This window comes from Triticum dicoccoides, chromosome 1B (genome assembly GCF_002162155.2).
Source record: "Triticum dicoccoides isolate Atlit2015 ecotype Zavitan chromosome 1B, WEW_v2.0, whole genome shotgun sequence".
NCBI classification, from domain to species: Eukaryota; Viridiplantae; Streptophyta; class Magnoliopsida; order Poales; family Poaceae; genus Triticum; species Triticum dicoccoides.
Window position 1 is genome coordinate 21816242 of NC_041381.1, and position 18973 is coordinate 21835214.

An 18973-nucleotide genomic window follows, 5' to 3' on the forward strand; every position below is an offset into this window, starting at 1 on the left:
TTCCACCACCGTAACCTTATGTATCCGCGAGATCCCATCTTGGAGTCGTCGCTGGCGTTCTGCCGGAGGGGGAAACCACCATGAAGGGCTTATACATCAACACCATAGCCCCTCCAATGAGTTGTGAGTAGTTTACCACAGACCTTCGGGTCCATAGTTATTAGCTAGATGGCTTTCTCTCTTTTTGGATATCAATACAATGTTCTCCCCCTCTCTTGTGGAGATCTATTCGATGTAATCTCTTTTTGCGATGTGTTTGTCGAGATCCGATAAATTGTGGGTTTATAATCAAGTTTATCTATGAATAATATTTGAATCTTCTCTGAATTCTTTTATGTATGATTGAGTTACCTTTGCAAGTCTCTTTGAATTATCGGTTTGGTTTGGCCTACTAGATTGATCTTTCTTGCCATGGGAGAAGTGCTTAGCGTTGGGTTCAATCTTGCGGTGTTCTTACCTAGTGACAAAAAGGGTTGCAAGACACGTATTGTATTGTTGCCATCGAGGATAAAAAGATGGGGTTTATATCATATTGCTTGAGCTTATCCCTCTACATCATGTCATCTTTCTTAATGCGTTACTCTGTTCTTATGAACTTAATACTCTAAATGCATGCTGGATAACGGTCGGTCTACTTGTCATGGACGTGATGCCTATATACATGATCATGCCTAGATAACATCATAATTATTTGCTTTTCTATCAATTTCTCGACAGTAATTTGTTCAGCCACCGTAATACTTATGCTATCTTGAGAGAAGCCTCTAGTGAAACCTATGGCCCCCGGGTCTATCTTTTATCATATAAGCTTTCAATCTACTTTTATTTGCATCTTTATTTTCTGCATCTATATTACAAAATACCAAAAATATATTTATCTTATCATATTATCTCTATCAGATCTCACTTTCGCAAGTGGCCGTGAAGGGATTGATAACCCCTTTATCGCGTTGGTTGCGAGTTATTTGATTGTTTCTGTAGGTTTGTGGGACTTGTGAGGAGCCTCCTACTGGATTGATACATTGGTTCTCAAAAACTGAGGGAAATACTTACGCTACTGTGATGCATCACCCTTTCCTCTTCATGGAAAACCAACGCAAGCTCAAGACGTAGCAAGAAGGATTTCTGGCGCCGTTGCCGGGGAGGTCTTCCCTCTAGTCAAGACATACCAAGTACCCATCACAAACTCATCTTCCTCGCATTTACATTATTTGTCATTTGTCTCTCGTTTTCCTCTCCCCCACTTCACCCTTGCCGTTTTATTCGCCCATTCTTTCCCAATCTCCTCTCTTTTCCGCTTGCCTTCTTCTTCCTCTCTCTTTTGCTTGCCTTTTTTTTGTTTGCTTGTGTGCCTATTTGTCCTCATGGCTTTGCCTAAGAGTACCGACCTCCTTCTTAGGAGGTTTGAAGAGATTGAGTTGAATATTAGAAGCTTTATGAATTTGCAATTTGAGCATAATAATCTCTTCAGAAAAGAATTTAAAGAACAAAAAGATTTTTTGGGTCTTATGAATAAGGAGCTTGATGATATGAATAAAGATTTTTATGGTGTGAATTCTCAAATAACCCGGCTTGAGAAGGCTATAGCCCAAATTTCTGATAAACAAGCCACCTTAGTCAATAAGAGGCTGCCAAACCAGAAAAGATAGATGAAAATAATGATGAAGATCTTAAAGTTATTGATGTGTCCCCTATTAGATCTTTATTTTGCAATATGAATCTTGATAATAATGGAACTGGAGATGAGTCAACTTTATTTAGAAGGCGTCCCAAGAATTCAGAGTTTTTAGATCTTGATGCTAAATTTGGTAAAAGTGGGATTGGAGAGGTCATGACTTTAAATAGTATTGAACCCACTATCTCAGATTTCAAGGATTTTGATTATGATACTTGTTCTTTAGAAAGTTGTATTTCCTTGTTGCAATCTGTTGTTAATTCTCCACATGCTTATAGTCAAAATAAAGCTTTTACCAAACATATTGTTGATGCATTGATGCAATCTTTCAATGAAAAACTTAATTTGGAAGTTTCTATACCTAGAAAACTTAATGATGAGTGGGAACCTACTATAAAGATTAAAATTAAAGATTATGAGTGTTTTGTTTTGTGTGATTTGGGTGCTAGTGTTTCAACGATTCCAAAAACCTCATGTGATATTCTAGGTTTCCATGATCTTGATGATTGCTCTTTAAATTTGCACCTTGCTGATTCCACCATTAAAAAGCCAATGGGAAGGATCAATGATGTTCTAATCTATTATATATAAAAAGTAATATACGATGAATTAAGAGCGAGAGAAATAGAAAAGAAAATCCCACATTAATTAGAAAATATCGGCCCTTGATCAGGAAAATATTCATTATAAATTGTTCTTAGCCATTCATTCTGCGTAACAACAAAATTTGGTGGACCCAGGCTAAAACCTCCAAATAAAATCATGAACCTCCAAATAAAATTATGTGTCCATCGCGTCTAACTTTTCTTTTGAGTTGGTCCAACCGTCTAACTTTTTTTTAGTTGGTCCAACACGTCTAACTAGAGTCCTAATGAAATACGTCTACTTAGCTACTAGACGCCCCCTCAAAAATAAAACTACTATGCATCCACGTTTAAAAAATATACCTACTAGGTGTCCAACACGTCTACAACACAATGAGATCTTCCATATACATATGTCCATGTATCCAACACGTGCACACTATTGATCTCTCCCTTCCTATAAAAAATTAACCAAAAGTCTAACGCCCACACGTATGGGCGTTCCCCAACTCGCCCACACGTCTGGATCGTCGTCCAGTGTCTTTTGCACGAATCTTGACACGAAAAGGTTGATTTTTTGTGCCACGTAGGATGGGGCTGGTGTGTGGGCGTTAGAAAGTTTGCCCACACACCCGCACCACGATGTTTGCCAGCTGCGTTGTGTGGGCGAACTAGTTTCTGCCCACACAGCCACCACCTAGTTCATGCGCGTGTGGGCGAACTGCTTTTCGCCCACACGACACTCCTATGTTGTGGACGGCAACTGCAGTTACGCGAACGTGGCAACTCGGTACACACACGGCAACTGTGATTCTCTGCTACACGTCAACTGCAGTTAGGCGAACGTGGCAACTCGGTACACACATGGCAACTGTGATTCTTTGCTGCACGGCAACTGCAGTTGTGCATATGTGGCAACCAGATAAACACACATGGCAACTGTGATTAACAATACATGGCAACTATGGTTGGACCACACGTGGCAACTAAGTAAACACACATGGCAACTACTGTTTTGACCATATGTGGCAAGTAGTTAATCACACACGGCAACTACGGTTTGATTACACGCGGCAACTACCATAAATTAGACATGGCAACTATAGTTAACCAAAACAGATAGAGTTGCCATGCTTTTACAACTACACTTGCCATCCCGGATAACTACATCTGCCAACCAGGATGGCAACTAAATAGTCATCCCGCGGGGTACCTAACGTAGCTGCATCAGGACGTGTGGGCATTTTTGCTTCGTGCCACACGCACGAGGTGAAGATGAGTAGTACTTGTTGGGCGTGTGGCACGAAGTAGCCGCGCCCACACGTGTGGGCAATTCCAATGTCCGCCCACACACAGCCCGTGTGGGCTGCCTCCTACTCATACCACACACGGTGTGTGGGCGCATGTCGTATATGCCACACGTGTGGCAGTTAGCGGCGTCCAAAATTAATATGTTCCTATATACAAATTATCTCTTGTAGCCGGTCATTGATCTGGTGGACCCTCTATTAATCAACAAAATATGACCCTTAGATCTTCATAAATGAATGTGGACCCACATCATATAAATACATCTAAAACATTATGGACAAGAACTCTTAATTTTTTTAAGAATCAGACCTCTTAATTTTATAATAACAAAAGAGATCTCTTAACAGTTCAAAGAAAGTTCTCAAAGATCAGCGCCAGGTAACTTCAAAACGAAAACCCCCCGCAAAAAAATCAAAAGGAAAAAAAACAGCAGATCAAAAGAGATCTCTAATCACGTAAAAAATGGGTCACCATAGGTACGATCAAAACTGAAAAAGGTAACAAGGAGGAGCGGTGGCAACAGCTGTATGAGAAGATAAATAGGGTGCATCTTTGGGAGAAGAAAAAAAAATGTAAAAAGAAATCAGCTGATCAATAGAGTTCTCTAATCACGTAAAAAAGGGCCATCCGTAGGTATGATCAGAAAAAGATAATAAGGAGGAGCGGTAGCAACAACGGATCCCGGGGAGAAGATACATAGCATGCATCTTTGGGAGGAGAATAAAAGAAAAAAAGTTCAGCAGATCAAAAGAGATATCTAATCAGGGGCCATCCGTAGGTACGATCACAAAAAGATAATGAGGAGCGGTAGCAACAATGGATTAAGATAAATAGCATGCATCTTTGAGAGAAGAAAGAAAAAACAGCGCGATACTTATAAATAATATCCCTACGTCCCTTCTTCTTAACATGCATGTATAACATGGTCGGTCTGAGACGATTTATCATGACAAATATACACATACATTTGTTTAAAAAGCATCTTCGAGAAGAAAATAGTACGCAATCCTGGAAAAAAACTAGATTCTTCAGTGGTCAAAGATAAATTGGATAGGATACGTACAATACTATTTTTTGCATGAGAATAGTCCTTGGGCATGAAATTTTTTGACGTTGGCATGTCAGCTACTTCCATCGAGCGTGGCTGAGAAACATACTACGTAGTCGTTCGTGTGAGGTGGCCGTTCATGTCATTAAGCATCTAGATCCACTAGACGCAATGCAACAAAGTATAAGAGATAACATTCGTGGTTTGTGACTAATCAGACATTAGGAGAATGTGGCATGGCGAATAGTTTTCTTCAACCCCCGCAAAAAAAAAGAATAGTTTTCTTCAAAATATTGCAAATATATATTTCTTTACAAAAAGAATCTGGCTTTTATTTTGGACTCCCACCTTCCATACAAACTGTAAAACATAATTAATCTGACACAATGTGTTAATTAGAAAACGGATCTGAGTACTGTCGTACACGACCCAGGATCTATCAAGCATATCATGGAATGGGAGAAACACCGGCCATGACAGTGTGGTCATCAAAGCCTGTGGTCTAAAGTTGCGTTGTCATCTGCTAATTCCTAACAAGATACCAACACGTCCGTGTACCACAACAACGGCAAGAGGCTGGGAGTACTATGTGTAGATAATTGATGATGGACTTAAGCCAATCTTTCGTCTACTTTCAAGGTTGGTCAAGACCTAGAATATGCCTCCGTGTTTGTGCTATGTTTCTAAAGTAGCTGGAATATGCATCCAATTATACAACAATACATTTTTCACCCTTACCAAATAAAATCATAATAGTTGCTTAGCAATGAGAGGAAACCAACGGTGATATGCAAGATTCGGTCCATCACCCTAATGTTCTACCTGGTTCGCTACTAAGGAGCAGTATTGACAAAATGTGGAAGTCTTTTCTGCTTCGGAGCTAATAGAAATTATTGCTAGGGCGAAGAGACGTACTAAAATCAAGGGATAATTTTGAAAATTAATGTTGAAAATATGTTCGCCAAGCAAGCGCGGTGATCCTGTCATATCATACAACAAATCAACATGACAAAGGACATAGGATGTGCATGTTGAACAATGATGGAGCGATGAGAGAGTGAAAGGAAATAGATGTAAGGTGCGTTCCGACATACTCCCTCCGTTCCTTTATGTAAGGTGTATTTTTTTCAAAAGTCAAACAAGTGCATGTTTGGCTGAGTTTTCAGAAAGATATATCAATATCCACAATAAAAATTAATACCATTTGATCCATCTTACATACAACTATTTGACTGAGTATTCTGCATGAATGACACATACAACTACTCAATAATATGGTGTTCTTAAAAATCATTATTCCACAAATTATAGCCTATGATATTTATTGATATTCACGATGGCTATAGTATTACAAATCATATAATATGAACCCTACTTCCAACACACTATAGACAGCACCCTCACAAGTTCTTTGTAGCTACAAACAACGAGATTGTACATTCAAAATTTGGTCTCATTCCCTAGACAAAACAAATAGTATGTTCTCATTATGAACTCTCTAAATTTCTAGCCCGCGCATGGAGCGGGCCACTCTGCTAGTTGTTGCTAATAGAAATTTGGTGCCCGTTGATTTTATTGTTGTTGATATAGATTGCAATCTTTCTTGCCCTATTATTCTTGGTAGACCTTTCCTTAGAACGATTGGTGCGATTATTGATATGAAGGAAGGAAATATTAGATTCCAATTTTCATTAAAGAAAGGCATGGAGCACTTTCCAAGAAAGAAAGTCAAATTACCTTATGAATCTATCATGCGAGCTACCTATGAATCAAGTGCCAAAGATGGCACTACTTAGATCTATCTTCGTTTTTATGCCAAGCTAGGGGCGTTAAACGATAGCGCTAGTTGGGAGGCAACCCAATTTTCTTTGTGTTTCTTGTTTTTGTTCCTGTTTAGTAATACATTTTGTTTCTACTTTCTGTTTAGATGTGTTTTCATGTTTTATTTAGTGTTTGTGCCAAGTAGAACCTATAGGATAACCTATGATATGAGTTGATTTGATTCTGCTTAAAAACAGAAACTTTGCGCTCACGAGAAAAAATTCAATAAATCACAGAAACGAGATTTTGCATTGATTCTTTTTTCTGCTGTTCAATAAACAAATTGTTTAGGACGTACTATTTTGGTAGGATTTTTAATGTTCCAGAAGTTTGTGTTAGTTACATATTGCTACAGATTGTTCTGTTTTTGGCAGATTCTGTTTTCTGTGTGTTGTTTGCTTATTTTGATGCATCTATGGCTAGTATGTAAGGGTATAAACCATAGAGAACTTGGAATACAGTAGGTTTAACACCAATATAAATAAAGAATGAGTTCATTACAGTACCTTATGTGGTGGTTTTGTTTTCTTTCACTAACGGAGCTTATGCGATTTCATGTTGAGTTTTGTGTTGTGAAGTTTTCAAGTTTTGGGTAGAGCTTTGATGGACTACGGAATAAAGGGTGGCAAAAGCCTAAGCTTGGGGATGCCCAAGGCACCCCAAGATATTCAAGAATAGCCAAAAGCCTAAGCTTGGGGATGCCCCCGGAAGGCATCCCCTCTTTCGTCTTCGTTCATTGGTAACTCTACTTGGAGCTATATTTTTATTCGTCACATGATATGTGTTTTGCTTGGAGTGTCGTGTATTATATTAGTCTTTGATTTTTAGTTTACCACAATCATCCTTGCTGTAACACACCTTTTGGGAGAAGCCTCCTTGATTGAAATTTACTAGAATACTCTATATGCTTCACTTATATCTTTTGAGCTAGATAGTTTTTGCTCTAATGCTTCACTTATATCTTTTAGAGCATGACGGTGGTTTAATTTTGAAGAAATTGTTGATCTCTCATGCTTCACTTATATTATTTTGAGAGTCTTTTAGAACAACATGGTATTTTCTATGGTTATAAATTGATCCTAGAATGATGAGCATCCAAGTTGGGTATAATAAAAACTATCATAGGAAGTGAATTGGATGCCATGATCAACTTGATACTTGATAATTGTTTTGAGATAGGGAGGTAGTGATATTAAAGTCATGCTAGCTGGGTGATTATGAATTTAAAGAATGCTTGTGTTGAAGTTAGCAAGTCCCGTAGCATGCACGTATGGTTAAAGTTGTGTAACAAATTTGAAGCATGAAGTGTACCTAGCTTGTGCATCCTTATGAGTGGCGGTCGGGGACGAGCGATGGTCTTTTCCTACCAATCTATCCCCCTAGGAGCATGCGCATAGTGCTTGGTTTTTGATGACTTCTAAATTTTTGCAATAAGTATATGAGTTCTTTTGACTAATGTTGAGTCCATGGATTATATGCACTTTTACCTTTCCATCATTGCTAGCCTCTTCGGTACAGTGCATTGCCATTTCTCACCTTGAGAGTTGGTGCAAACTTCGCCGGTGCATCCAAACCCGTGATATGATACGCTCTATCACACATAAACCTCCTTATATCTACCTCAAAACAGCCACCATACCTACCTATTTATGGCATTTCGATAGCCATTCCGAGATATATTGCCATGCAACTTTCCACCATTTCGTTCATCATTATCATGACATACATTACTTTTGTCATATTGTCATTGCATGATCATGTAGTTGACATCGTATTTGTGGCAAAGCCATCACACATAATTTTTATACATGTCACTCTTGATTCATTGCACCATTCCGGTACACCGCCGGAGGCATTCATATCCAGTCATATCTTGTTCTAGTTTCGAGTTGTAATTCATGTGTTGTAATCAATAAAAGTGTGATGATCATCATTATTAGAGCATTGCCCAAAAAGAAGAAGAAAAAGGCCAAAAGAAAAAAAAGGCCAAAGAAAAAAAAGAAAAAAAAGAAGAAAAAAGAAAAGCAAAAAAAAATAAAAAAATAAAGGGGCAATGCTACTATCTCTTTTTCCACACTTGTGCTTCAAAGTAGCACCTTATTCTTCATGTAGTGAGTCTCATATATTATGCTTCAAAGTAGCACCATGTTTTCATGTAGAGAGTCTCATAGGTTGTCACTTTCATAAACTAGTGGGAATTTTTCATTATAGAACTTGGATTGTATATTCCTACGATGGGCTTCCTCAAATGCCCTAGGTCTTCGTGAGCAGGCAAGTTGGACGCACACCCAATAGTTTTCTTTTGTTGAGTTTTTATTCATTTATAGCTCTAGTGCATCCATTGCATGGCAATCCCTACTCCTCATGTTGACATTAATTGATGGGCATTCCCAAAGCCCGTTGATTATCCTCGTCAATGTGAGACTTTCTACTTTTTGTATTCTCCACACAATCCCTAATCATTATTCTATTCCACCCATAGTGCTATATCCATGGCTCACGCTCATGTATTGCGTGAAGGTTGAAAAAGTTTGAGATTATTTAAGTACGAAACAATTGCTTGGCTTGTCATCGGGGGTATAGAAGTTGGGAACATCTTTGTGTGACGAAAATGAAGCATAGGCTAACTATATGATTTTATAGGGATGAACTTTCTTTAGCCATGTTATTTTGAGAAGACATGATTGCTTTTATTAGTATGCTTGAAGTATTACTATTTCTTTTGTCAATATGAACTTTTATTTTGAATCACTTGGATCTGAACAGTCATGCCACAATAAAGAGAAATTACATTGAGAATTATGCTAGGTAGCATTCCACATCAAAAATTCTGTTTTTATCATTTACCTATTCGAGGACGAGGAGGAATTAAGCTTGGGGATGCTTCATACGTCTCCAACGTATCTATAATTTTTTATTGTTCCATGCTATTATATTACCTGTTTTGGATGCCTATGGGCTTTATTTTACACATTTATATCATTTTTGGGACTAACCTACTAACCGAAGGCCCAACCCGTATTGCAGTTTTTTTTGCCTATTTTAGTATTTTGAAGAAAAGGGATATCAAACGGAGTCCAAACGGAATGAAACCTTCGGGAGCGTGATTTTTGGAACCAGCGTGATCCAGAGGACTTGGAGTGCATGTCAAGAAGCAGCCGATGCGGCCAGGAGATAGGAGGGCGCGCCCACCCCTCCTGGGCGCGCCCCCCTGTCTTGTGGGCCCCTCGGGCGGCCACCGACGTACTTCTTCCTCCTATATAAGCCTACATACCCCAAAAACATCCAGAGAGCCACCGAAGAAATATTTCCAGCACCATAACCTTCTGTATCCGCGAGATCCCATCTTGGAGTCATCGCCAGCGTTCTGCCGGAGGGGGAATCCACCACGGAGGGCTTCTACATCAACACCATAGCCCCTCCAATGAGTTGTGAGTAGTTTACCACAGACCTTTGGGTCCATAGTTATTAGCTAGATGGCTTCTTCTCTCTTTTTGGATCTCAATACAATGTTCTCCCCCTCTCTTGTGGAGATCTATTCGATGTAATCTCTTTTTGCGGTGTGTTTGTCGAGATCCGATAAATTGTGGGTTTATGATCAAGTTTATCTATGAATAATATTTGAATCTTCTCTGAATTCTTTTATGTATGATTGAGTTATCTTAGCAAGTCTCTTCGAATTATCGGTTTGGTTTGGCCTACTAGATTGATCTTTCTTGCCATGGGAGAAGTGCTTAGCTTTGGGTTCAATCTTGCGGTGTTCTTACCCAGTGACAGAAAGGGTTGCAAGCCACGTATTGTATTGTTGCCATCGAGGATAAAAAGATGGGGTTTATATCATATTGCTTGAGTTTATCCCTCTACATCATGTCATCTTTCTTAATGCGTTACTCTGTTCTTATGAACTTAATACTCTAGATGCATGTCGGACAGCGGCCGATGTGTGGAGTAATAGTAGTAGATGTAGGCAGGAGTCGGTCTACTTGTCATGGACGTGATGCCTATATACACGATCATGCCTAGATAACATCATAATTAGTTGCTTTTCTATCAATTGCCCGACAGTAATTTGTTCACCCACCGTAATACTTATGCTATCTTGAGAGAAGCCTCTAGTGAAACCTATGGCCACCGGGTCTATCTTTTATCATATAACCTTTCAATCTACTTTTATTTGCATCTTTATTTTCTGCATCTATTTTACAAAATACCAAAAATATATTTATCTTGTCATATTATCTCTATCAGATCTCACTTTCGCAAGTGGCTATGAAGGGATTGACAACCCTATATCGCGTTGGTTGCGAGTTCTTTGTTTGTTTGTGTAGGTTCGTGGGACTTGTGAGGAGCCTCCTGCTGGATTGATACCTTGGTTCTCAAAAACTGAGGGAAATACTTACGGTACTGTGCTGCATCACCCTTTCCTCTTTAAGGAAAACCAACGCAAGCTCAAGACGTAGCAGGGGTAAACAATGCCAGTCAAACGCTATTCCTTCCGTCAAAGATCCAAAGAATTGCGATGTAAAATTGTCTCTACCTGTCTCAAGAAGAGCGATAAAATCCAATTTATCCTCAATGGATTTTTTAGCCAGGAATCTTTTCTTGGTCAAGTCAGCTAGACCTCTGCTATTCCAGAAAAGTCCTTTCGTTATTCATCATGGATTTTTTCTTGAGCTTGACTCTCGCACTTCTGCGAACAACCGATGTTGGATATATTTTCCTCTTGCAGGGACGCTTGGGTTTGGACACTTCCATCTCCCCCCCATCCTCATGACTAGTTATGAGATGTGCATACGACTCTTAATGGGTCAGGTCGTCTTGCCCCTCGGATACCAACCCCCCTACTTCATCTTCGGCCTCCGAAGTAGGCATTAGGTCGTCACACAAACTCTCAATTGTAGACATACCCAATTTGCTAATATCATTATCTGACATAGGTTTAAAAGTTGCTAAATTTTGTATCAACTCAGATGCTCTATCTGCCTCTAAGTCAAGTTATGATGTAGTGATGAGGGAAGAAAGATTGACCATGGTTAGGCTGGGGTCCAGATTTACCATGCCAGCCATGTTTTTTCTTTGCTGTGACCGGCGCAATGTGTATGAAGTGGGTCCACTATGAGCAGGCTATATTTTCTTTTTGATGTATACAAGTTATGATCAAGAAGCTTGTTTCATGGTTGCATGAAATGTATACTAGTACTTGTTTGAATATCCTTCTGCGCTGAATGAACTGAAGAATTGACTTGTCCCATTATCAAGTTCTTTCTTCTTAGATTACCCGGTGATCTTCTTAATACTAAATATGTAGCCAGTATACTTTGGTTCTTTGTTTCTTTACCTGCTCATCGGAAGAGCTTGGAGCACTGGTTGTTAAATCACGAAGTCCCAGCGAAACGCTCTATTTCAATCCATCCTTCTCCTTGTATCCATCGCATCGGGTTAGATATTGAAATGTTCCGTTCTTCTCCGTAACCAATGGTGGAAAGCAGATTGTCTCAAGCGGGACATCACCATGACAAATCATTTGTTACTGGACATTTATTACGGCCATTGCAATAAACTGGACATTCATTTTGTTCAGGGCTCCGGCTCTAGCTTGCGCACATCTGTAACTGGGTTTCCCAACCAGAGGGTAATTTTAAGCTATCAATTGGGTTACTGAAGAAGAGGTAGATGATCATGCCTTCGTTTCTTCTGGATCACAAAGCCAAATCACTCCCACTCTACTAGCTTGCCAGCTACTATAAGAAGAAGCGCAAGGCCGAATGTTGATCAAAGTCATGCATATTTTTTTTCTGAAAAAGGGGGACTCCCCGGCCTCTGCATCAGAATGATGCATACGGCCATCTTATTAACCACAAAAACAGTGTCAATATGGTTCCAAGGTCTCCAAACAAAAATAAAAAAATAGAAAGCTCACACAGAGCCATAAAGGCTAGAAACATCGAATAGCCAAGACAAGATGCCACAACTGGCTGGCTATAAGTAGATAGATAAACTAGATGCCTATCCTATTACATGATCGCCATCCAAACCGGTTGAAGATATCCCGAGCTACCATCTCCCAGCGGAAAGATCCAGTAACCAAATGCTCCCTGGCCTCCGTCTGAGTGAGTAGCGACCACGAACGGATCAGAGCCGTAGTGCGAAATATAACCTGCAAAAAATGAATACATGATATTCTGTTAAAGACCAAATCATTTCTGCAAGTCCAGATAGTCCACAGCAAAGCGCAAACCCCAACCCGAATGTGTTTCGCTAAGTCAGGCGGAATCCCATTCAGCCATGTCCCAAATAATGCGTTAACAGAATTTGGTGGTTTGATATTGAAAGCAATGTGAACCGTCTGCCAAAGGACTTTGGCCAACGGGCAATCAAAAAAGAGGTGTTTTATAGTCTCATCCCAATCACAGAAACTACACCTAGTAGGCCCTGTCCAATTACGCTTTTCAAATTGTCATTGGTTAAAATAACTTGTTTATGGATAAACCACATAAACACTTTTATTTTCAAAGGTACTTTGACATCCCAAACATGCTTGGATGTAGGAATGGAGTTCGAATTAATAACATCAATGTACATTGATTTAACTGTGAATACTCCAGACTTAGTCAACTTCCAGCGTAATTCATCGGGTTGTTGGGAAAGTTGGACCTCCATCAGTCTCCTAACTAGACGGAGCCACTCCTCCCAACGATTGCCCACCAATGTCCGTCGGAACTGAATATTAAGGGGGATAGATTGAAATACCGAAGCTACGAACACCTCACGTCGTTGAACAATACGATATAAAGACGGATATTGGACGGCCAAGGGTGTCTCGCCGAGCCAAGTATCCTCCAAGAAACGCGTGCTGGTGCCGTTGCCAATAACAAACTTCGTCCTATTGAACATGGATTGTTTGACTCTCATCAGTCTTTTCCAGAAAGGTGAATCGGTCGGCCTTACTGTAACCTGGGACAAAGTTTTTGTCTGAAGGTACTTGCTGCGTAGGATTTGAGCCCACATGGCATCATTCTCCGAAGAGAGCTTCCACAGCCATTTGCTAAGAAGGCATCTGTTCTTAACTTCGAGGTTCTCGATACCAAGACCCCCTTGGTCTTTCGGTCTACAGATGATATCCCATTTAGCAAGTCGGTATTTTCTTTTAAGCTCATCACTCTGCCAAAAGAACCGCGATCGATAGAAGTCCAGTCTCTTCCGAACACCAACTGGGACCTCAAAGAACGATAGGAGAAACATAGGCATACTCGTGAGCACCGAATTAATCAGGATTAATCGGCCTCCGTATGACATGAGTTTACCCTTCCAGCAACTCAATTTCTTCTCAAATCGGTCCTCGATTCACTTCCATTCTCGGTTTGTTAACCTACGATGGTGGATTGGAATACCTAGGTAAGAAAAAGGTAATTCTCCCAACTCACACCCGAACAATTGCCTATACGCCTCCTGTTCGTCTTTGGCTCTACCAAAACAGAACAGCTCGCTCTTATTAAAGTTAATCTTTAACCCGGTCAATTGTTCAAATAGGCATAACACCAGCTTCATGTTTCTCGCTTTGGCCAAGTCATGCTCCATAAAGATGATTGTATCATCAGCGTACTGAAGTATGGACACACCTCCATCAACAAGATGAGGTACCAATCCATCTACTTGACCATTTTCCTTTGCCCTTCCTATCAGAATTGCTAACATATCCACCACAATGTTAAACAGGATAGGTGACATCGGATCTCCTTGTCGAAGGCCTTTATGTGTCTGGAAATAATGTCCTATATCGTCATTCACTTTAATTCCCACACTATCTTTTTGCGTAAATGATTCAACCTGCCTGCGCCAGGCTTCATCAAAACCTTTCATACGCAATGACTGTTGGAGAAATAGCCATTTGATCTTATCGTACGCTTTCTCGAAATCCACTTTAAAAATTACTCCATCTAATTTTTTGGAATGGATTTCATGGAGCGTTTCATGAAGGACTACCACCCCTTCAAGGATATTTCTGTCCGGCATAAAAGAAGTTTGGGATTTTGTGTGATTAATCTACAACTATCATTTTGTTAACCAAGGATTTCTGTGTGCCTTTACCATGTTCACGAATATAGTGTTGATCGAACTAGGGTTAAGAATTGATGAAGAAAGACACAACATAACCGTTAAGAGAAAAAAAAACTAGCAATCCCTTTTGTTCCAAAACATAACGAGCTCTTCGAATTTTCACTGTCTCTAATGCATGCTTAACTTTTTACAATAAAACTACTTTTACTTAGGGTCATTAGAGACATAATTACTTTGATCTTCCGACTGCTTCAGTCTCGTTGCAGACCTTACCAAAACAAATACGTCACACAAATGCCAGGCCGGATTTTTGCAGGCCATACGTCACACAATGATATATAGTATGACACAATTAAATGGGCACATGGTGTTGCCTCAAAGTAAGCAATAGTACGATCTCACCAAATGTATCTTCTGGCACCTCATCATCATGCCTTTACGAGGGATACAGCCAACATAGCTCGAGATGTTCTGGCACGCTCCTCTTGCAAGCTCCCATCTAGGATCCAGTACAGCTCCGCGGCCATCGCAAATTTATCCATAACCTTTCCGAAATGCTGGACTATTATCGGCTCAAATAAGGCTCTTAGATTGTTCACAAACCTGGTTGAGGTGCTCAGGGTGGTGCTCATTTCCGTTCTAGGGTCGTGCACACGCATCTCCCTGATCGAAAAAGAGCCTTCTGCCTTGCTGATCTCCCTCAGCTCCTCGCTGGAAGGTCCATACAATGGCATATAGAAAGAATAAAACTTTGCTTTGTCGATCACACCCTGCCAATCATATCATAGACCATGCGGTGAGATAATGGCATGCTGGATCGCAAGAGAAAAAGGTGTTATGCTACAAATGTACCTCCGCGACGAGGACACTCAGGATCTGAGCTACAATTCCAAGGAAAAGAATGAATTTGGAGGCAATTGCGTTAGAACGCGTCCCTACCAGGGAAATAACCATTCGACCTCCTGAGACCAATTCCTTGGCCCTCAGCTCCAAGAAAAGTGAGAAATCTTTCTTGAATTGTAGTGCATAGGCATCACGGACCATAGGGAGCCTTTCACGCCTAGCATGTTCATCAATGTCGAATGCTGGGATGTGGTTCCTTGTTAGATCTTCAGGAGCCTGTAAAGGTAAGATTTTGGTTACGATACTCACAACTAATTCGATTGGATCAATTTATCGAGCTCACACCTTTGAGAGCCAATGCAAGCTGTTGGACGAGCAGACAAGATGCAAGGAGTTACTAGTGAACAGTCGCTCATAAAATGACCCCGGTGCGACACTAGTCACAACAATAGTCTTCTTGCTTTCACGGAGCGTGACCAAGGTCTTCACCACCATGCTGAAGTCGTTGTCAGGCAAGTCGTTTAGTAGCACACACACTTCCGGTGGTGGTTGGTTTATCTGAAGGCAGTGGCTCTGGATGGCGTCGATGGCAGTTGATACCAGTGCAACTGCATTTCTGCCAGAGGAGCAGCCCACATCCACGACCATCAACTTTCCAAGCAACAAGGTATTTGTGTTGCTGCATAAGTCAGTGATGGCCGCGCCTATCCACTAGTAGAAAAACACCTAATAGTCCCGGTTCGTAAGGACCTTTAGTCCCGGTTCATGAACCGGGACTAATGGGTCGTTACTAATACCTCCACCCATTAGTCCCGGTTCAAACACGAATCGGGACCAATGTGTCTCCACGTGGCCCTGTGCGCCGAGCCCAGTCAGGGGGCCTTTGGTCCCGGTTGGTGGTTGGTGGCTCCAACCGGGACCAAAAGTCCATGTTTTTTTTATAAAAGTGGCTGCTTTAGGGGTTTTGGGGGTTATTTTTAGGTTGTTATTAGCTAGCTAATAGAGAGAAGTGTCCTCTCTTATATCTTTGTCCTTAGTTTATCAACGCCGCTGCTATGTTCATTTCACCCGCTGATATAACATGCTCATGCATGCTCGCATCATACATCATCATATCTAATAACAAGTCCTACTAATCATGCATCATCATACAACTTCTACTCGTTATTAATAATAAGTCATGCGATCATCATCCTCATAGTCATCGAATCCAACCCTACATAATTGTTCTTAGCACATGATCATCAGTATCAGGTAGGACCTAAACACCTGTAAGGTAAAATAGCATAAAACAATATAGACCCTGACTCTCCATTATGAAGAATGGCGATCATCATGTCTCCAATTCTTGCCCTTCGCTGCTTATTGCTTCCAAGAAGCTCCTTACGACTGTCCATACATTTTTTCCATTCTTTGATTGTTATATCTCCACTTCTTTTAGAAACCCGGTATGGACAGTTGAGATTCGTAGGACGACCTGGTTGTATGTTCAAAACATGAAGGCTACCATGCGTATACATCAGATGAGGCACACAATCATTCGGGATTATCTGTTGAAAAACATAGTAATAACGTCGTAGTTAGCAATGATCTACTAGTTTTAGAAGTGTGCAAAAAGATGCACGAATGTTGTAATAGTAAAAAATAATCTTACCAGGGTATCTCCATGGTAGTTACCGTAGTTCAACACGTGCACTAGTGGCACGTATTGACCATAATGTTGAGGAGTTTGATTGTAGATATTGTAATTCTCAAGATCAGTACAAAATCCGGCCAGATGATTTTTCTCCTGATAAGTTAATTCGGAGCCTTCGGTGTAGTAGGTTCTGTCTATCATCTTCCGCACATTCTTTGAAGAATGAAAATAAGCTGTCAATGGAGATAAGTTGTCAACTATATATTTTGAAATAAACAATATAAATTACTTAATAACTATGTTAAGCTCACATGGGGGAAGAATTGGAGGTGTATCCACAAGGACCCAAATCAAAGGTCTCTCTTGCTCGATTGTAGGATCACCAAGATCAATGGTGACAAGCATACCCTCATCAAGACCATACATCTTGCAAAGTGCTTCCTAATTTTTGCAACCAAAATGGGTTACACTCTGAGCATTGTACAGCTTTACTTGAAAATCCACACCATGATGGGTACTTAGGATAATTTTTTTGGTTTCGAAATTTTCATGGTCTTCAAAACCCATCCTCTCCAAGACATAGCGTCTTGCAAAGCATGGGATAAGCTAGTCGAATTGGAAAAGATGAAAAATACACGTTAAAATAGTTGAAGTCGTGCTTAATTACGAAAAAACTATTGTCGTCGTTGCGTACCGTATGAACATCGCAGGTCTCCTCGAGCTTAATGCTGAAGCGCTGATCTTCGTCCAGCTCAATGAACCTGTCGCAGATACCTCAGTCGTCGTGGCACCAGTCGCACTCCCCGGGCGGTTTTCATCGTCCGATTAGTACGACATTTCCGGCCTACGTTCATAATTAAAATATTAAACTAGATCATTATTATTAATCACGGGTTGACTATCGATGATCGATGTACGTAGCTCCTCCTTTCATTCCCGAATGCATTATTATACCAAATTGTCTAGCACACCTGAATGAAGAAGAACTTATCTAATATGAGCATTCAATAAGCAAAACCAAATCATAAAATAAGCAAAACCAAATCATAAAATAAAGTATATTATTCAAATTAGCATGCATTCAATAATTATAAGCAAAAGTACATCATCTCTTGGTGTCCGTACATCATCGAATATTATCACTAATACAACTAGAACCGTAGCACCTGACGGGTATTGACGCGGGCGGTGGACACCCAAAGATAAGGAACCATAACAGGATCATAGCTCCAGTGAGATCCCTGAAGAACCTGCCAGGTATTGTCGAACCTGCCCTCCAATGCAACCATGTAGCGACGGACGTGCTCGTCCTCCTCGCTGACACGGTGACGTACCACCTCCGCGGTGTCCGGATGCCTCACCACCGTCACTGGTCCACGCGACCGCCACCAAACAAGGATCGGGTCAACAACGGGCTGCCTCCTCACCAACCTACGTCCCCCGGAAGGTAGCACCTCCCAATACCATCCCGGCGGAGCCTAGTCCCGAACATGGCCCTGATCAACCAGGCCTCCACCGCCGAGTGGACGACGACGAGGATGCGGGATAGGCATCGCCGACGTCGATGCGGGAACTACTTCTATATATATAGATAAATAAAAGTAGTTTTATTAATTAAATCAACTATCTAGTTCAACTACTAAGCACTTACTATAAATAAATAAGTAGTACTTACTAAAAACAAACTACTTCTATATATAGTAAAATAAATTAGTTTATTAAATCAACTAGCTAGTTCAACTATATATAAACTACTTCTTATTTTTTTTCCTTTTTCTAAATAATATGAACAAAAAAATAATTAAAATTCTATGAACAAAATTAATTACACAATCTAAATATCACCAAAAAAATCTATTAACAATAATATCACCAAACATGCATATTCAATAATAATATCACCAAAAAAATCTATTAACAGAAAAAAAAAGTCTAACATAATATGAACAAATTAATTACTACGCATCTAATCTAACAAAAAAAATCTAATTAATCTA

The 18973-nt window shown here is 40.2% G+C and overlaps 1 protein-coding gene across 1 annotated transcript in view; it reads right to left on the reverse strand.

Annotated features, from left to right (window-relative positions):
- Window positions 1–14925: 14925 nt before the first annotated feature.
- LOC119299924 (salicylate/benzoate carboxyl methyltransferase-like) overlaps window positions 14926–18973 on the reverse strand; it is a 7817-nt gene continuing 3769 nt past the window's right edge. Inside the window, exons 3-5 of the mRNA XM_037577038.1 lie at window positions 15686–16044; window positions 15350–15616; window positions 14926–15267 (exon numbers count right to left, since the gene is read on the reverse strand). Coding sequence (XP_037432935.1) covers window positions 14926–15267; window positions 15350–15616; window positions 15686–16044 — 968 coding nt within the window. The remainder of the gene's footprint in view (window positions 15268–15349; window positions 15617–15685; window positions 16045–18973) is intronic.